Here is a 20,732-nt window from a genome sequence, read left to right as displayed (position 1 = left end):
GAAATTTGAAAATTTGATTTCGGGATGTATCGCTTCGAGTAGTAAAAAAAAACTCAACAACTCGGAATAATTTTCGGTTTTTTATCAGTTTTTCAAGTAACTACATTTAATTGAATAACTCTCACGTTAGGACGACCCTCAGACATTACAATTTAATATTTTATAAGTTAGTGCTTTGCTCGCGTGTAACTTAAATTCAACATAGGTATTCATGTATGTACACGGTATATGCATAGTATATCCATTATATGTAAAGAATATATATATATATATACGTACGTGGTGCCGCGACTAGTTGCCCTCGGACGAAACACCCCGACAAAATAACCTCAACTCAACCCGGACATCGGTAACATTATCATGACATAACGTGAGAACCAATAAATAACGCTGAATGTTTTTATTTTTGTTTCCCATAAATATAATAATCGGAATGATACAATAACGTGATACATTTCAATGAATTGAATCATATAATTCGAGTCCAGGTTATTTTGTCGGGGGTCTTTCGACGGGGTTGTTTTGTCCGAGGTTAATTTGTCACGGAACCACGTGTGCATTTGTAATATCTGTATAATTTATTTATTCAACATACGGTGATGGTATGATTTTCTTTTTATCCATTCATTTGATTATTTATTCATCCGTTTTCTAATTTTTGTAATTTTTATTTCTTATCATACATATATCTAGGTATAATGTATATCTAACCACATTAAATGTATTTCAATAAAGCAACGATAACAATAACATTTATGATAACAAAGCGGCTCGAGCGAACGTTGGCATTTCACTTTAATTTTATTAAAATAATTAACATTCTATTTTTAATTACAGTTTGATCTTGTAATTTTCTGAAATTTTTTTTCTCGCATTTCATTATCATACTTTATCTTTCCATTTCCCTGCAGAGGGTATGACAATACTGCAATTTAGTAGTGAACAATTTTTTTCTTAGTTTTACTTTTATTTTTTTCTTTTAAAAACTTGAATAATAATCGTATCACCCGCGGTGACCTAATCCGATGAAAAATTCCAATATATATATTGCACCCTGATTTCGATCAGATATTCTTTATCGAGCTCCTCCAATTAAAATGAAATTTTTGGCGTCTACGAACTTCAAATATTAGACGCGCAATATTATAAGGGTTATCCCAAGCATCGTCGTATCATGAATTGCGTTTTTAGTCAAATTCAGTTACGTTCAATTATCATGCATCATTTGTTAATTAGGCCACCGCAAATTATCGTAGTGTAGATAAAAGTATTGCAATGTTTTTCTCGTGCTATATATATATATATATGTATATTTAACAAACGAATTAATTATCATTTGATTAGTCAAATGATTATTTTCAACCATTTGTTTCTGCTAAACCGTTAAAATTACTTGCCAGTTCGAATTACCGTTGCCGTTCCGAAACGAGTCGGATCATACTCAGATTATCTGCTAATAGGTTTTTTTCATCTTCTTTGTTTCTTTCGTTCTTGTTTTGCTCTCGGTTATTAATCGCGCGCCACGTCAGCCTACAATATTATTTTATACAAAATATATGGATGTATTTATATTCATAATTATTATGATTTCGCCATTGGATTACATACGCTGCTTCCGTATGGCATGTAAAAAATTATTCTCTCATTTTGCTCGATCGCATCTAGTCCGATAATAAGAGACCCCCATAGGAAGTGAGAAGAGAAACAAAATTCAAACGAAATGATCAACGGGCGGATGGTATTCTTTTTTTTTTCTTACACAGGTATAGCTCTCAGGATGAGCGTATATCGAGTGTAAAATTCTATTCGATAATCGATGTCGAAATTATTGAAAAGTTGAGAAAAAATTTCAACGAGGTTTATTAAAACTACGCAATCGAAATGATATTATCGTAGGAGCGCGCATATGTATGCGTTGTGATGAAATATTTCTTCTCTTTTTTCTCATCGTTAAATTACATTGAAAAATCTTTCAGAGATTTTTTGTTTGTACATTCATTTGAAAAGCATACGACAATTTACCACCGTAACATCAACAACGAATAAATTACAGAAGCTCAATATGTATATGTATATATTTGTGACAACTGGAAGCGGAAGTGGTGTAAATTCATTTACTTGTTACAGTAATTAGTTACACGTTCATAACAATTATAACACATTAATTAATGTCATATACAACTAGATTACTTTGGTATAATATCTATACTTTGCACTTTCAATTTTCAATTACAACCAATTACAGTAAAATAATATACTTATACAATTAGTATGCACGAGTCGAGTTACATTTGAAAAAAATTTTGGTTTTTGGTTGTTTTTTTTTTAATCATTTGCCTGCAGTAGTTCAAAAATTTCTAGTTTTTTTTTTTTTTCCAACGGTCTTTGGCTTTACCGAAGCGATCTTTACTGACTCTAGATCGTACCCTAACAAAACCCGGTATCTCATTGTCAGGGAGGTTGGTGGAAATTAGGTGAAAAAAAGATAAAGATCAAAGTTAAAATCACCAAGTAATTTCTCGGTGAATATAAAACATGTATGTATATTTTTTTCTCTCATTAAGTTTTTGTTTTTTATCCAATAATGATTTTCACTATTTGGCAATTGGTTTTTTCATTCGTTGTCTTGTACGGAACATCATCCTTTTTTTATACTTTTTATTACTTACTAAAATGTTAGTTTTTCTATAACTCGATTTATATATTATTGTTGTTATTATTATTTTAATTATTATTATTATCGTTATTTTTTAATGTAACTATGAAAATTATGTTTCGATCTTTTTGATTAGAGGACAATTTTACTTTTATAATATCAACTCAAAAGCTGTTGAAAAAAAAAAACATATAGAGTCCAACTTCCCCCGCTTCGCGTGGCGGAGGCGTGCAAGAATGGAATAGATAATAAAAGTGGCGAATGACGTTAAGATTTTTTTAACCGATTGTTTTATCAACAAATTTTTCAATTCGAAAACAACTAATTATTCATCGTGGTAACGGTTACTATAATTATAGTATAATTATCAGACGGTATATAACATACATATAATGTGAGAAATGAATGTGCATTTCATCTCATTGTTTATAATAATAGTTTAGTTTATTCATTCATTTTTTTTCTCTGTTACATAATTTTACGTAGTTAATAGGCGTCACATTTTCTAACGCCAAGACAGTAATCTCCTTTATTGATTTATAGTGATTTATATTTTTTTTAATTATTTATTCCTATTTGTTTCGTTTCAATTGCCATTTCATTATAGGTAGGCCCTCAAAGATAAACGTTTCAAGTCATTGATCCTTGTTCAAATTTTTCTTCTTTTTTTTCCTATCTTCTCTTTACACATTAGTACATTTATGGTATAGGTATATGACGATCATTGAGAGATTGAAGTTTGAAATAGTGAGAACAGTTTATTAATTGGATGGCTAGAAGAGATAGTTTATCATTCGATTAGGTATGCAGGTAGCCATAGGTAAGATTTTTGTATAATATAATTACGATAATGGTACATCCATTCTATAATCGTTTATGCTATTTAAGGTTTTTTTTCTTGCATGTCTTTGTTTTTTTTTAATAAGAGAGAACATTTTTAAGAATATAGGAATACAATACGTGTATAATTTATATAGATCGTGTATATTTTATATTTTAGAGTGTATATTATATACATATATCATATAGTGCATACCTAGAAATTTGATAGATCGAATGTATAATAGAAATGTTAAAAGTTCAATATAGTATATATAGTATGTACAAAAAGGTCAGTGGTCAGCTCTTGAAATTTGTATCCATTATCTAATGATAAAAGGAAAAAAAAGAAAGAAAGTCAATCGGTATTCCTACGTGCATTAAATCCGGATTTTGAAAAATTTTGCAAAAGATTGTCACGTATACCGACACAATTCAACTGAATGAATATTTATATTGGAATAACTGTGTACGTAGAAACTTTTTGGTCCAATTAGGTACAATTTTCCACGAAGGAATGGTCATCGTTATGACTGATAATAATTAATGAACGTTCTAAGAAAAAAATTTTCTACCCTCCCGAACCGATTGGTCGATAAATATGTATTTCAAGGTATTGAAATCAGGGAGAATCAATGAATATCACATTTAAATGCGGTGAGATTTTTTGAGTTTGATTACTTTATCTAAATTCGAAAATAATGGAAAAATTGACTTCCGTACGTTGGCACTCGGTTAAGATATGCGGCGAGGGGTGGGGGGGGGTTCGAGTCCTGCCCGTGATAAAAGAGATAATTTATGATCTTTATCGATCTTCGCATACACGCGCGTGTAGTTTTCATTATCTTTCCGTTTTAAGTCCTCGTAAAAATTTATCGGACCCCACGGAGGTTCGCGAATTTTTACGGACTCTTTGAATTCACGTCGAGTCAGTGAAGTTATAAGCATGTAAGCATTACGTAAAATCTCGTTGCTTAGGAGCATGAAATTCTCCAGACACCCACTCGTCAAATGTTTAAAAAGTATTTAAAGTAAGTCAATTTCCACGGAGTCCCACCGAACCTCGTAAACTTCGAGAATTATACAATATCAGTATAAAGAACCCGTGATTCACGGAGCTAAACTAATAATAATTATCGCTAAACTAAACTAAAATTTTTCATACAAAAATTACTCTAAACAAGTTATTTCTATGTATTCATTTGTTATTTTTCTTTCTCCTACATCGTCGTTCGAATTTTTGCTTATTAAATTGTTTTTGTTTTATCGTTTGATTTTTATCCAACAATTCTTGTATAAAATCATTGTAATTTATATGTATATAATGTATACAGTGCGACTCTAGTAAAACGGGTTGCGATCAACGAATTCGAATTTCTCGTTCTACGAGCGAACCCGAGCTGCGCTGGAGCCAGCGCAGCCACCGGCGTAGGCGGCTTGTTGTGCTTTACAGCTGTCAGGGTGACACCTCGCGTCAAAGCGCCTACGCCGGTGGCTGCGCTGGCTTCAGCGCGGCTCGGGTTCGCTCGTAGAACGAGAAATTCGAATATTTCGACGCATGCGTTGATCGCAACCACTTTCAACGGAATCGCACGGTATAATCAAAGAGCTGACCACGTTAAACACATCGGGCTTCGAATAGAATTTATTTCTCTTTGTTACAACAATTTTTTTTTTTTCTTATTACTTTGCCGAAATCGGTGTTTTTTTTTTTTACAGTAGGGGTACACCATGTACACATACAACATCATATACATGTAACAAAGTTTTCTTTGCCAATTTTCTTTTTTCTCTCTGTTTGGGTCTCATAATTGTAATACGTGTAAGATGAAGCGAGAGTTTTATAGAAGATTCATTATAGGAAGGTTCGAGTAGGTAATCTTGGATGATTTTTAATTATTATTAATATTTAATTCAACATGATCTACGCATATTTACTTGAAATATATATATATTTTCTATCTACATTATAATCATCGTACATCTACGTTAAAATTTACGATCATTCAATCCCATAAACAATTATATAATACCTAGAATTTATTCAAGATGATATTCTTTTTCTCTTATATATTTTGTATATCTCGATGAAGATGGCAGACGGTTAGCGAAATAATTTACTAATGTGCTAATAATTCAATTTAGCCTCATCAAACGTCCTGCAGTACGGCTTCGGCACAGTTTTCTTTCGTCTTGTTAATTCTACCGTTCAAAATTTCTCACCTTTTTTTTCAACAAATGGATCTACAAATTCGTTTTCCCTTTCCGATGAATGTTCGCGTAACTCTGGAATCTATCGACGACTTTTTCTTCACTTTCAAGTTCCCTATCGCCCACTTTTTTTCTTTCAATTTGTTTGTCGTTATTATTATCTCTTGAAAACTAAAAGCCAGTCTAAATTGTGAATTGTTTTATTCAAAATATTGACTAACTTCGCTTACACACGTAGGTCACTCGTATTGATCCGGAGCTTGAGAAGTCGAAGTAATCGACGTTCGGACGTTTTTTTTTTTTTTCGGTAAAAGATCATTCTCCTTAAAATGGAAAACCGCAATTTGGACCGACCTTTACGCATCTGGGACCTTCATCAGCCCTTAAAAGAAAAGTGAGGCACCATAGTAAACCGCGTAAAGATTTCACGAAAGCTCGTATGGATCGAATCGAGATCTTTCCTTATCTTGGAATGGATAGTCGAGGGTCAGCAGCTGAGAACGAATCTTGTCTGAAATTTATCTCCCAGACACCCGATATATTTCTTGGACTGATTTATCGCCGGAAATAAAATTACCATAATGTCACCCAATCGGAACTCCGAAACAGGATTTGATACGCTTCAGAATTTACCTTCGCCCTCTCAATACCCGGGACGGAACAACGAACAGAAATCTCGTATCCGTTCGATCGAATATTGTCCGAATCGCATAACCGGTACCGATACCATTTAGTTTTTTTTTCCCTTATCTCCGCGCAAACCCGATGCGGGCCTGTTTCTTCTTCCTTTTTGTCACGTAGGGCTCGTCCTCCGAGACAATTACCAGGTAATATCCTTTGTTTCTAGTCTGACTAGTATCAGACTTTTTATTCTAGCTACCTGGCCGATCTGTAATCTGGGGTGAAATCTTACGGTTGCTAAATCTTTAGGGAAATTTAATCGAACTTGAACAACGGACGGTTTGGTCCGTTTCGTAATGAGGAAATGGTGCGCCGGAAAATTTTTGAAAATATCGTTACGTTAAATTCGGTTGATATGTTTTTCCTTTAATATGGAGTGAGAGTATCGATTGGATTGGTTTTCGGTGTGGATTTCAGTGATGATTCTTAGAAGAGAGTTTCCAACTACCACTACGCTTCGTTTTCTATCGTCGATGCTGTAATTTGAAAAATTAATGTCGGGTTATCCGATGTGAAGATCACCGTAGATCGTGCGAGAACAAGTTTTTGGCGTCGCCGAATAGTCGTCAGAGGTCGATAAGATATAATCCAACGTGCATTTTTCTACTGTGCGTTCGCCGATGTGTAACTGCAGTTTGTTGAGTAAATGGCTCACTCACAATCAGCGATAACAATAACTGTGGTAACAACAACATCGAAAAATTGTAACAACCGAAACAACAACGACGATAACAACTAGAATAACGATGACACGGTTTTCAGTTTTTCATATTTTATTCCTGTACTTTTTATTCATCAGCTTTGTTCTCGCCTAGCGTTGTACGCCGAGTTCGGAACTTCGGCTCATGATCGGTTCGAAACTAATTCGAATCACGTAGAAAGTTGAAAAACTTCCTCCCAATTTTCCGACCGCACAAAAGATCGGGTGAGTTATCGTTGCCGATCCTACTTGATGGCGATTCATTCCATGGTTATCCTCACGACCCGGGAAACTTTTTAGAAGACCTTCATTTTTCGCGAGACATTTCGTTTTTTCTTTATCTCTTTCCCCTCATTTTTTGAGACGTTCTCCAGATACTCGTCAGTAGTACGTCATTCCACACAAGTTATTTTTATCATCGTCATCATGATTATCATGATTATTATCGTTTTTATTATAATTATCTTTAGTTATCGTGTTATTTCTTTAATTCAGGATTTAACATTCTTACGAACTTTGTCTCGCTTAGGCGCAGTTAGTATCCGGTATTTTATGTTTCTCCGATTTGTTTCTTACTCGTTTTTCTATATTCACAGTCACGGGATGAAATAGAGAATTCTCATAACGGTTGATTTTCAAAATAAAACTATGGATAAATAATTTGTGTGTACGATGAATGAGTGCAGGTATGAAACATGCTCGAAAAGAAAGAGAAACAGAAAAAGTCCCGCGTCATTAGAGATACGAAAGGGCCGGCGCGATAACGTGTGATAAATATATTTATATGTCGAAACGAAATGAACTGCGCAATTTATGATTCGCTACTAAAATACACGATACAAACCTAGTATGTAATTCCTTAATCGATAAAATAAATATATTAGTTTTTTATTTTCTTCACACCGATCGATCTGGATACGGTGAATTCTGATTAGAAATTGTAAGGCAAGTCATGTTTGCTACTGTTTCACTTTCACTTGTTTTTTTTTCTTCTTCTTCTTGCGTGCTTTTTTTTTTTTTTTTTTTTTTTTTTTTTTTTTTTTTTTTTTTTTTTTTCAACCACATATACATACATGTATGAAACACTGCAGCAATCTCATAACACGCGAGCATCGTAAAATCCCATGCGCGAATATGTGCATTAAAATTTGATTAAAAAGTTCATTCGATGTCAACGCGTTCGGTAATATGTGATATTCGATCACTGATGTCTTCTTCTGTATTTTTATTATTTATTAACAATGTGTCCTTTGGACAACCTGAAAAAAAACAAACAAATCACAACAAAATTAGAAATTATGGTGCACGGAGACTGATCAGAAATTATCTATCTTGAATTCGCATTTTTTTCCTCAGAAACTCGATGATTCGGATTCGGATTCCTGAGATCAAATGACATAAGAATACCATAGGAGCCGCTATGAAATGTTGTTGATTTTCGACCCTAAATCCCAATAAAATCGAGGGGTACCCCTTTGAATTTTTTAGATTTTTGGGTAAAAAATAAAGTATTCTTAAAATTGATCGTAGGACGCTTTTCTCACGCATTTTGGCCCCAGGAACATGAATCTATTGAGTAAATTGAGCAACGAATTTTTTTCAACGCGATATCTCAATTTTTTTGCTCCGAAAAGCGAAGAATAGTCGATTTTAGAGTCCTGCGACAACGTAAAATGATAAGAGAACTAACGATGAATGAAATCAAAGTATTGCCATAAAAAATACAATCTTGGTACTAATAAAATCCGAGAATTAAAAATCGTCAATGATAATTTTATCCCCGATTACACGATGGAACTGCAGAGCGTTGTACCGAAGACCCTTATTTACCTTAAAACCTTCGCGTCAAGTTTCATCGAGCTATTTTTACACAGGATTTCATCCATCCACCGTATTATACATATCGATTTTAAACTTGTCCCCTCGGCGATTTGTATGTACGCGAGGCATTTGTTATTTTCCTGCTAAAAACTTGATGGGTTCCTCGGCAACCAAGGCTCATTCATTCATATTAGATCGTCCGTACAAATCTCTTGCGAAATCCCGAAGGGTATGGAGGACTCACGGATCATAATTTGTAAATTACATCACGCGTCGTCTCTGAAGCGTGTAAGAAATGCGAATAAATATTTTCGATCAATTTGAATTTTAAGAAATCAATCAGATTTTCTATTCCCTTTAAATGGAAAGAAAACAGTGTCGACATTCGGGAGGGAATACTCACTTCGGATATTTTTTCTTTTTTTCTTGAGCGTTGCTTTCGCCGCTTTCCCTTTTTAGGGTGGTAACTGCCACGCCAAAGTGAGCGTTGGTCGACGGCTTAGAAGCCCGCGATCACGCCGTAGGCCTCGAGGGTCGACATCACGAGGTAAAAAATCCACAAGGAAAAGAGGAACGCTGAAGTTAAATATTTTGGCACCAACGGTCCTCCGAGTTCACCACCGATGCTCTTTGCTCTCCTCAGCATCAGAACGATGATTACGAAACACGCCTCCGTGCAGAAAAGGGTCACGGAGAAGGCTAGGCTAAAGAGAAAGAAATTTCTTAGTGGTCTTTCTTATTGCGATCGCCGCTTTTTTATTCCTCAAATTCCGTTGGCTGCTTGCGTTGGACGAGTGGCCATTTTGAACGTTAAAACCGGCCTCCAAATCTAAAGTGTCGTATGAAAAATGAATCGCCGAGTATCTTGGGAGTTACGATTCCTTTCGGACTACGGAATTTCACTTCCGCGTTTCGTGATGAATTTTTACCTCGTCAGACATTATTAAAAGTCGGTGCGGTTTGAAGTAGGACGGGTTATTATGCCTGTACAGATCTGGTAATGTGTTCGTGGAGAAGCCTCTTATGTATCGTAAATGCCCTGAACGTTGCAGCCGGCACTACAGTACGTACAACCCTCATCTCTCTTGTGCTGCAATATTCTACGCGAACTTTTATTTTACGTTTCCGATTTTGAAAAGCAATTCGAACGATGTAGATTTTCACCCACTACCGTAATGTGTCGAGTGACAAAAATTCACTCTTTGAACCTCCGCGGAATTTTCGCAGTCACTAGGGGGAGGAAGAAAATTTTATCGTCCGACGGACCGGGTCAGTTGGCGTCTCTATCGCCCTGAAAGTTTCATTGTTTTCCCACCTTTCTTCGTCCATATTCGATGGTTTCGCGGTAAAAAGGACGCCACGGTTCGGTAACGCACGCGGCTGAATAACTCCGAATCGATATTTCCCCTTCTTCCGCGTTTCACATCTCCTAGTTATTATGATACGTGTTTCGAGGCCTCGGCGGACTTTTTTTTTTTTTTTTCCCCCTCATCTCACTCGCATTCCCGACAGCGAAATACCGTGGGAAAATTTTGACACCGACTAAGGACATTGCTCCGAAGGGTATGCGTGATTTCAAAGCTGAAAAATGAATTTTTGAGATTCGAGGCAAGTTATGAGCTTTTCGGGAGGCTTCTTTGCCAAATTTTTCGAATGCTCAAGTAGCAATAAGGGCGAGAGGATCCCAAAAAGGATTCCAAAGAAGACACCCGGAAACCAGGTTATTTCAATGCTATAGACCGATGCGTGCCAACTGACGGTAAATACCCCGATTATTTTTTATACTTTTTATGCAGCTGGAATAAAAGCTTTGTTGGGATTACGTTAAATTACGTATTACGTTACGTGGAGCCTGACAAAGTCTATGAGATCATCGGCGTGGCGACGCGACGTGACGTTCGAAGAGCGGCCAACTGACCGCGAGCTGCGGAGCGAACTACAAAAATTAGTTTTAAAAATTTTCATGCACCGGATCTATACTCACTTGCCGGGCGAGACTTCGAAATTTCGCCCGTGACACGCGTGGTAGATGGCTGCGATACTCCAGGCAATTCCGATTCCGAGGAATACGTTCACCGCGTTGCTGCCGGTTACATTTCCCACGCTGGCGTCTGCGTATTTGTCCTGGCAGGCGGCCACTTTACTCGCGAAAGTGTCTGGAACGGAAAAGCAAAATTCACTTTGAATAACGCTACAGAGATCTCGACAGAGATTGCACGAGATATCCTCGTTTTCACCGACCGAAAATTTTCGATTTTCGGCGATCGCAGTTTCAGGTTTTTCAAAATGGCGCTAGGCCGAGTTCTGAGAAAATCGTTCGACCCAGGTGCAACGAACGTACGTACGTCGGGTGAAAAAAAATGATAATATCGGTCGGGATCGGTTTGGTTCACCTCCGTGGAAAAAGTCCACAATTCATTCGTCCGTTAATTACCTTCGGTGGATTAAACCACATTTCTTCACCTGACGGTGAAAATGACCAACCTGTGCGCGGAATGCACGTAGGTTAGGTTAGGTACGTATCTTCAACGATTTTTGAACACCTGTGATACCGGAAGATAATTCATTTGTCAATTGGATCAAATGTTTGGCGTGTAACGTGAATTCGGGTGGTAATACGCGGTGGTGCAAAATTAGCTCGACGGTTATGGGGAAAAAATATGAAGAGAATTTATGCATTGTATCGTGACGACGGTAATACGCGGGCGCTGTGTAAAGTGTTTCATATTTAGGCCGTTATGAACAATTTGTCTATGTACATGTATCGCCATTAGCGGCAAGACCGACTAATGGGACGGAAGTGCAACCGAGTAATTTAACGCATCGTTGTTGAGCGTGTATGACAAATTTCGTAAATTACTGAGAAACGGAGGGTGGGAATTCGGAAATAATTATATTCAACATTCAAAGGGATGCTGAATTTGCATAAAGAACGATCGCTCGTTTACCCCCTGTGCGTTTCCGTACTTTCCATTGTTTTAAATTCAACCCGAATTTTTTTAATATCAACCCAAATTCGCCCTACAACTTTCACAATAATGAGCCCGGCCTGCCACACCCTTATGAAGGGAAATGATAAAAAGAACAAGATGAACAACACCGGGGGAAAAAAAAAAAAACAAAAACAGACGGTGGCCAGTAAAGTGAGATTGGATGGAGTTCGGGCCTTTTTTCAGCTCCGCTGAGAGAAGCGTTAGACATGTACGTCGCTTTTTTTGTACTCTCCGTTGATTCACCGATGGTGGGTCGTGCGATCGTTGATTTGTTTTACTTTGATTTGGAGTGTTTCTAAAATCAGCGATGAAATAGCCACGGTACACGTCAAGACTCGCCGTTGTGTCCACTTGGACATATGAACCTTTCTTTCTTTTCGCCTGGAATTTGAATTCTATTTCATGGAGCAGCTCGATGCCGTATCATCGCATATCCGGGTCAGTGTCACGCGACATATCTACATACGTGTGCAAAAAGCGAAAAAAGAATGAAATAAAATCTGGAATGAAATAAAATGGAAATTTTCCGCTCTGTCTTTGCATAATCTTCCACGGTATAGAGCGATATACCGCGCCATTTCAACGCCCGCCGCATCGTGGAATTCTTTGCCGCCGCGCCGGTGAAAAGGCTTTTTCTTTTCAATTTCCATCGCACATCGACACGCCGCCTGCACAGCAGCTTGCGAGCCTCGCAGCGGCTATGGAGGGTATATGGGGTACGTTAGTAAGTCTGCGTATAATTCTCGCAATTTTTTCGCTACGTTTTTCGAATATTATTTTTCGCGGAATCTGGGTCAATGTCGCAACGCACGTACACACAGCGAATACCGCGGTTAAAATTGCTTTTATCGCCTGCCCCGTCGTTAGCAAACACCAAATAAAAACTGCAGCATCGGCCTCTCTATGCTGCGGAAGTATAAAGGAAGTGAGCTTTGAAGCTGTCGATAAAACTCTCTGATAATTAGTACGTTTGCGATGGAAAATTCATTCTTTCGATTTTCCGATCTTTCAGAGCGGATCGATTGACGAATTTTGCATTGGAAAAAAATGTGGAAGAAAATCGGCCATCACGTTCTCAGAGTCCAATTTTCTCAGCGACTTCTCATATCGGCCCATACCTTTCCATTCCTATCGCATATAGCTGGTACTACATTGCCACCCGTGAGAAATTTTTTTTTCTTCTTTTTTTACCCCCCTTATATTTTCATTTTCTCCCTTTTCGATATTTACGGTACAATATCCGGCTCGAAACCAGGTCAATGCGGTTGGATCCATTTCGGACTGTTGCATAATTTTTCTCTTCTTGGGCGGGCATTTTCTCCAGGGGATGAAAAAAGGCTGTTGCGCAGGGTGCAGGGATGGACGGGTTTGAGGTTGGCCTTGGGCCACTGAAAGTCCGGAGGAGCCGGGGAAATAGCGATAAGAGAAAAATGTGGCGAACGCTGGCGTTGAAACAAAACTTTCCCATTTTCATCGCGTTCGAGTTCTTCGCGTGTTATTCAAATCTTGGATAAACAACGCGACCTCGCGGTCGCCGTTTGGAATCGCTTTTGAACTAATCGCGAAACGGGGTTTCTCCACTCGTTGTTCCCGAGTAGGTGCGTTAAAAGATGTTCACCGAAGCGACGCACAGCCATTCCGCGAATGTCGAAGATGTCTGCCGATTTTGTCGCGTTTAATATCCGTTGCCAGAATTCATACAGTCGGGTATATGGAAAATTACGTTTTAAATAACTCTGCGCTTCTGTTCTTTCACAGCCTCCCGCGTTTTACCTTCGCAATATTTTTCAATCGGCACCACAATTTCCTCGCGTATTTCCGATGCGAGAAAATTGAAAATCGGCGCACTCGAGCGTGCCGCGCGTCTCGGAATTTTTACACATCTTCGCACAATGAGATAAATTTTTTCACATAATTTATTCGTACTCGTATATTTTTTCCTCACCTCAGCGATCCACGAGAGCCAACGAAACGGACATCGTCGAGATAATCTGTAATCTGGTTTAAAAATTGGCATTTTCGCGTCGTATTTAATCTTTCCTTCATTTCTTTTTTAGATTTGATAATAAACGTCAAAAAATGTGGGTTGCGCCCTCCCGATCGCTCACCCCAGATATACGTGCTTTTACGTATATTAAAAGTTACGGCATACGAAAAAGGGGTGGTGGCATGCATGTCACGCGGGTTGAAGTTAAGCTCTAGATTCTCGATTATGGAGAGGAAAGAGAGACGCAGCTGATCGTGCCCGCGGCTACAAAGACACGTTTTTATCGTAAATATTGCGAACAATAATATCGCGCTCGTAACACGCTGCGGGACGGAGGAAAATTTTCATAAATATTCATGAGGCGGCGAGACAATGTCACGTGGGTGGACGGGGCGAGCTCGCGGAATCGTCGTGGACTTTTCCTTTTTTTCACCCCCTCCGCGCGGATACGATGAATATATGCATATAAGGAGCGATTCGTGCCGAATATCACCCATACCGATTTTCTCTTCAAAGACATCCGATAGAAGACACTCGGCACAAAATTCGGCTGAAATTCGACGAGTTTAAAACGGCCCACCTTGTAGAGGGGTTTGAGCGGGCGTGGTGGTTATGTGCGTAATATTTTTCGGATGAAAACGGGCGGTTTTATCGGTAGGTAAAAAGGGGGGAATTGACGAGGGCTTCTGAAATTGATGGAAAATCGATGGCGCGTGGTACCGTTATACGCGGAGTGCCCCGGTCTTCGGATATTACTAAATTAGCGACGTGCGGTTTTATCGCAACCCGCGGCACCCCATCGCTCAATTAACATGGAAAACTTTTACTAACTGACACTCGAAATTGTGCAGAGTGCGGACATTTCGGGGGTGTAACGTATTACCTACTTGTGAGGAGGACCTCGCCGCTCCTCCGCCGGAGGTTCGTTTCGACACCTGATTCAGGAGTTCTTCTCTTATAAGGGGGAAAAACTCGACCCGGTCGTGCAGGTTGACGAGAACTCGAAGTTCTTTTTCTTCTCACCTTTATACTTTGAACTTCGCGACGCGAGTGCGAATCTCGATCGCTCGTGTTTTATTTCGTAGCCTTCGTTCCATTCGTCGAACTGGTGGGAAATGGGCGTATAGTAGGCGGCTATTCACTACCGCTTAGAATAATTTTTGAGTCGACGTATAGCCGATGAAGCATGCATAATATAAACTGAAAGTTTACAGCTCGAGCACTCAGGCAAAGTGGTAGCCCTGGTTATTTGGCTCGCTTGGAATTGACATCTTGGATTTATGTCTTCGGGCAATCACGTTTTACACGAAGGCAACATCGGCCCGTCGCAAGACGCGAAATAGAAGTAGGCAATTTTCGGGCGAAAAACGTTGCGCGTATTTTGTAACGATATCGAAATTCGGGAGGAGGTACATGCAAATTGCCCTGGGAGTGCGTCCGATTCGGATGTATAGAGAATACGAACGGCTCTCGTTCCGCTCTTCTGATTCGCGATGAAAAAAAGATCAAACCATCCTTCGACAAGGTATTTCGACTGTGTAATCACGCGTAAAAAATAAGCCCTTCGAATTAACGGGAAGCGGTAAAAATTCACTTCCGTATCGCCCCTCGTTATTCGCAGGACTCTTGCAGAGTTTTCATCGTCACGGTGATGTCGCAAAATCTAATTAAGAGGACGAACGGGTGGTTCTTCTTTTCCTTTTCTTGTCCTTTTTCCGTCATCGGGTCAGAAAAAGCAATTTTCACTTTGAATTTACCTCAATCAACTCCACGATCGAGGACCTTGAACATTTCCAAGCCCTCGAACTTTAAGGAGTTTGAAAATTGAAATACTTTTCATTACCAACCAACGACGGATTTGTCCCCGGTCTATTGAGAACCCTTAATTTTCCGACGGTTATAATTGGCACGGGTAATGGGCAACAAAAAGACAACCAAGCGACTACCTTTTTCCGACGTTTTTGACTCGACTCGACCTTTTTTCCCCGCAAATCAACTTCCGAAAGTCTAATTGACCCCCCCCCCCCCCCCCCCCCCCCGCCCCCACACACTTCTTTATCTCCGTTCACCTTAAAAACAGCATGAAATTCGCATCCGCGTGACAACTCCGAAATTTTTATCTGACACTCCATTTGTCTTTTTTTTAGGTGAGCTGCGGGTCACGCGACTCTTTGGGGTCAAGTTTATTGCTGGGGGATAAATTCTCCTCGATAAATCTTTTTCCTTTCGCTTCACCTGGATCATGATTTATTCAAAGTTTCAAAGACATTTTTTTCATTCGTGAAATTATCCCGGATGGTGAAAGAAATATGTACGACCAAATTTTTGTCAACCGCAATTACAATTGTATAAATTTTATTTCATCGTTAAATTCTGAAATTTTCACCTGAACAATTTTCCGCGACGAATGATCTCGATGTAGCTTATAATAATTCGAATCGATCGCCGCCCCGAACAGAGTGCGACAATAGGTATAACGTCTCGAAGATGTAACGGGATATCGAGCAGACGACAATCGCGACGGAATTCAGGCTTTATCTAGATCACCGTTAAGAGCGCCTCGAGGAGGTGAGTGATCGTCGATTATTATCACATCGACAAAGACTTCCGCCTCCCTTAGTTCTGCAACGAAACGATCGTGAATAGATCTTGATTAATTATCGTCCTTTCAAACGAGGAACTGAAGCGAGAATACTTCCACTCACAATTAAGCTGCGTGCGTTCAAAGACCGATCCGTCTATTCAACTTTAATTTCAGATACGGTCCGACGTCGGTTAATCAAATATCATGCTCATTTCTCGCACATCGCTATATAACCGTTCACGTGGATTCCGATCGCTTTGAATCGCGATTATATTCATCCGTGGAAAGACAATCGGGAAGTTCAATTTTCGAAGACATTTTTACTATATTCTCGCAGCACAAGGCCGTGTAACCGATATTTATGGGGTTGAAAAGCGCGAAGACAAGTGTTCTTTTCACACTAGCGCATTCGTGACCAGCAATCTCGAAAATGCTGAAACGACTGGAGAAACAAACAAAATCTCGCTCCGGCCCGCGCCGCACGTACCGAATTCTGATCCCTGCAGTCGTATTCCACGTATGCACCTTGTGATATACGAGGTCACAGCCGCCGTTCATGTCCACGTTCACCTGTACTACACACCGCCAGCTATGAATTGTTTTCGGTGTACCGCGGTGTACAGTCGGCGGCCATTTGGGCGCAATATAATGTACGATATCATGTAAACCCCGCGCATTCCAGGGCGAATGAAATTGACGGAAACGTCATAATGTCGTAACTATAATTTGAAATTGCATGACCAAGTACAATTAACATAAAATGGTGAACTATATTACCGTAACGCGTCTATTATACGTATACATATATATGTATACCTTTATCAACGTAATTTCAACTCTCCTATCCGCGATGCAGATATTTTTAGTGCTCGGTGATCGAAATTTTTCATTTAAAACCTCGGTCAATTATTGATAACGGATGCGCACATAGACGTCGGTATATGATATTCATTCAACGATCACCGCGAAGCTCTACGTATACCATTCATCCGCGCGAGATTAAAGACCGCCATTCATACGGCTATCAATTACCCCCGAGGCGTTTCGCTTTATTTTTTTTTTTTGTTTTTCCTTCTTTTGTACAAAAGTTATCAATTTTATTGGAAAATGTTCAGCTGTATACGGTATAATAGAGGAAAACTTGGCAATCGCGAAAGGTCAATGGTACATTTTTTTTCCTTTTTTTTTTACCTCGCATGTTCGCCGCACTTTTTGCGAACACACCGCATCGCTGTTCGGAATTTATGAATCAACGGTAATCCTGTGGGATCTTACGCAGAGATGGGAAAGAAAATTCTCATTTTCGATTTTTCATTTTTTCAGTTCATTTAATTTATATTGAGAATTTTTCAATTTTATTGGAACTGAGAAATTCAATTTGTAAAATTTTTTATTTCGGTTTTAATTAAAAATTCGTATTTATCAATGTTTTATTATTTGAAAAATGGAAAATTTCCATTTTTTTTCCATTTTCCATTAATCGAAGAACGTATCATTTTCTTTTATAATAATTTTGATTATAAAAGTAATCATTATGATTATCATTGAAGAATGTCTTATTATGACAAGAATTATCACTAGTAATTGCATTTTTTTTAACAACAATTTTCTACAATTATGAAAATTCACACTCTCTTAGTTTTTCGGAACACTATTTCTGATTCTATATTTAGGGAGATTTCGCAATTTAAATATTTAAAAATAGTGTTTTTTCAAATAATTGTCAGATTTTTCAGCTCAAGCAGTTCAAAAATATAGATTATTATGACAAATTGTTATTATAAAAACAAAATTATGCGTTTTTCGATTAATGAAAAATGGAAAAATAGACATTTTTAATTAAGAAAGAAATGTAAAAATTTTCAAATTGAATTTTCTAGTTTCCATCAACTTGAAAATTTTTCAATATAAATTACATGAATTGGAAAAATGGAAAATGAGAACTTTGTTTTTTGCCGATTTCTGATCTCATGTTACATGTGTGTACAGCAATCTATGATATCGATGTACCGAAACGGCGGTTGTTTACTCACCGGGAATGCTGGTGCCAAGGGCGACGAAGACGACGGCCGTCACCGAGTCTTTGATGCCCAAAGTGCATCCGAAGTACGAGGCGACGTCTCCGATTATCGCCGTGACGACACCGATGCCGACTATGCTAATGACGAAGCACAAATAACCCCCGGCGATATCTGAAACGAAAAATTTTTCAACACTCAGATTATTTTTCGTCGTTCGAATCCGAGGCTACGTAATTCCAATCGCGGGGGAAATTCGATCGCAGGGCGGAGCGGGTGTCCGGATTTCGGTGTCTTCGGGCTCCGGATTGCCGCTCATTTCGCAGAGTTCGGTTTCCACCGCGTGTGCGGTATCAGGGGCGAACTGGAAAGCCGGGAAATCAGCCGCGTAACGAGCGCCAAAACTAATTGGAATTGATGCGCAGCGTACACACGGCGCTCCCGGGTACAACGTTCGCGTAACGTGCGTTGCCAGTATGGATATAAGTAGTTAAGCTAATAATTGTTCACTGCGAGATTGCAATCGGAATTTAGCCGCGGAATGTGGCGCGATCAACCTAGGGGATTTCGCCCGAGGGAATTATGTACCAAATGAAGATAATGTTTGATCGGAGAATCGGATAACGCGGTGCCATACTTTCGTTACACACCGTTACCCTCGATTTATATAGGAGGTGGTACCGAACGAATTTCATTTACCCTAAAAATTGAGAAAACCACCCCATAGAAATGCAGGTTTACACGGAAATCGTAAAGCTTCAAGTCTTGGAAAATATCCTTTCCTCTCCTCGATTAGCTGGGAAATTTTGTGACCACGCGAGGACGCGGTGCATCCGAGGTATTCAACGGTCGACCTCCCCCCCTCCCTCCTTCCCCTGCAGTCGGTTTATAAAGCTATCGCATCGGGATCAGTACGGGTTATCGTCATGCCGACGACGACGTACCGGATCTTTGGCGATTCGGAACATCGCGTTCGAACGTATCTGCAGCGACGCACAGGGTGACGGAGAAAAGTTTGCCCTGATTCGACGAACCATACGATTTGACGCGTAAGAATCGGACGTTTTTCGGCCACCCCATAGGTACGAGTATTACGAATCGATATCTCCTCGACCGACGGAGTGCCGATGGAGACAATTCGACGAAACGGACGGGTCTTTCTTTCCCCGTAGAGAGAGAGAGAGCTCCGGCGAGGGACAAGCAAACTTTTCGCTCACAGTTTCATCCGGATCACGAGTCTGCACGAAAAACTGAAGCGTCCGATTTACGAACTCGCAGAGAAAAGATGATCCGATCGCGCGAACGAAATCCTTCGCGTATTTTCAACCGGGTAAAGTAAAACGTATTCGATAAAATATGCAAATCGCTCTTGGATACGCGACGATATGGAAGATTAAAAAAAACGCCCGCTCTTTTTTCCACACCGCTGTGTGTCACCGGCATAAAACAGCGCGTTTTTGCTCTGGTCTCTCTTTCGATATTGGCAATCGAATTCTCCCGTTCGTTGGTGAGATTTCAATAAAAAATGTGCGCGAAAATAGCAGCGAGGAATAAAAGCGTCGGTGATATTGTTCGATGGTATTTTTTTCTCTTGTTCTTGTTTTTCAAATTTTTTTCTCCAAATAACGGCGATAATCAGGCGACAAAATATATGGAACTCTCGAATCGTTATCGTTCGCAACCGAGTGCAATCGGTGCAAGGTTATCGAGGGCGGATGTTGGTCGAGAATTAATTTTTATTGCTCCACTGTAAATTCCTAATATGCGTTTGATTTTTTCTCTTCTTCGCTTTGTTTGTTTGTTTTTTTTTTTTTTTTTTTTTTCTTCAAACACGCCCGACTCTCACGAACTCCTCGCTCGACGCATTCGGCGTGTTTATATGTATAGCGGGATAAAAAATGGCGAAAAACTTTTTCGTATCGCGCGTAGATCCGCGGACGTTTATTACGACTACGTTTAATAGGAATCTGCCAAGGTGGCAGCGTAAATGCGATGTAATTGAAAAATATTAAAGATACGTCGTGGCCGGCGTACTCGCGGCGTGTCGGCCCAAAGTAAATGATTAACGGCGAGCGTTGAAAAGCCAAGTTTATACGTATACGAGAGCCTCGAAAGCTCGAGAGTTGCAATGTTCGTCTGGTTTGAAAAACTTGCGCCGCGCCGCGCCCCGCCACGAGGCAAAAGTCGGGACGGGAGATCGAGCTTTCTCCGAAACGCCGTAGGCCCGGAGAGAGAGAAAAAAAAAAAAAGAAAAGACTCTCG

General features: G+C 39.3%; 1 protein-coding gene across 2 annotated transcripts in view; it reads right to left on the bottom strand.

Annotated features, from left to right (window-relative positions):
• Positions 1 to 67: 67 nt before the first annotated feature.
• LOC105690124 (sodium/calcium exchanger 2) overlaps positions 68 to 20,732 on the bottom strand; it is a 76,988-nt gene continuing 56,323 nt past the window's right edge. For both annotated transcript variants that reach the window (XM_012407689.3, XM_048651875.1), the window contains exons 6-9: positions 18,486 to 18,644; positions 10,873 to 11,044; positions 9,292 to 9,592; positions 68 to 8,326 (exon numbers count right to left, since the gene is read on the bottom strand). In XM_012407689.3, coding sequence (XP_012263112.1) covers positions 9,388 to 9,592; positions 10,873 to 11,044; positions 18,486 to 18,644 — 536 coding nt within the window. In that variant the 3' untranslated portion in view covers positions 68 to 8,326; positions 9,292 to 9,387. The remainder of the gene's footprint in view (positions 8,327 to 9,291; positions 9,593 to 10,872; positions 11,045 to 18,485; positions 18,645 to 20,732) is intronic.

The sequence above is a fragment of the Athalia rosae genome, chromosome 3, assembly GCF_917208135.1.
Source record: "Athalia rosae chromosome 3, iyAthRosa1.1, whole genome shotgun sequence".
Lineage (NCBI taxonomy): Eukaryota > Metazoa > Arthropoda > Insecta > Hymenoptera > Athaliidae > Athalia > Athalia rosae.
Note: the sequence above shows the minus strand (reverse complement) of the source record. Positions and strands in the feature narration are given on the sequence as shown.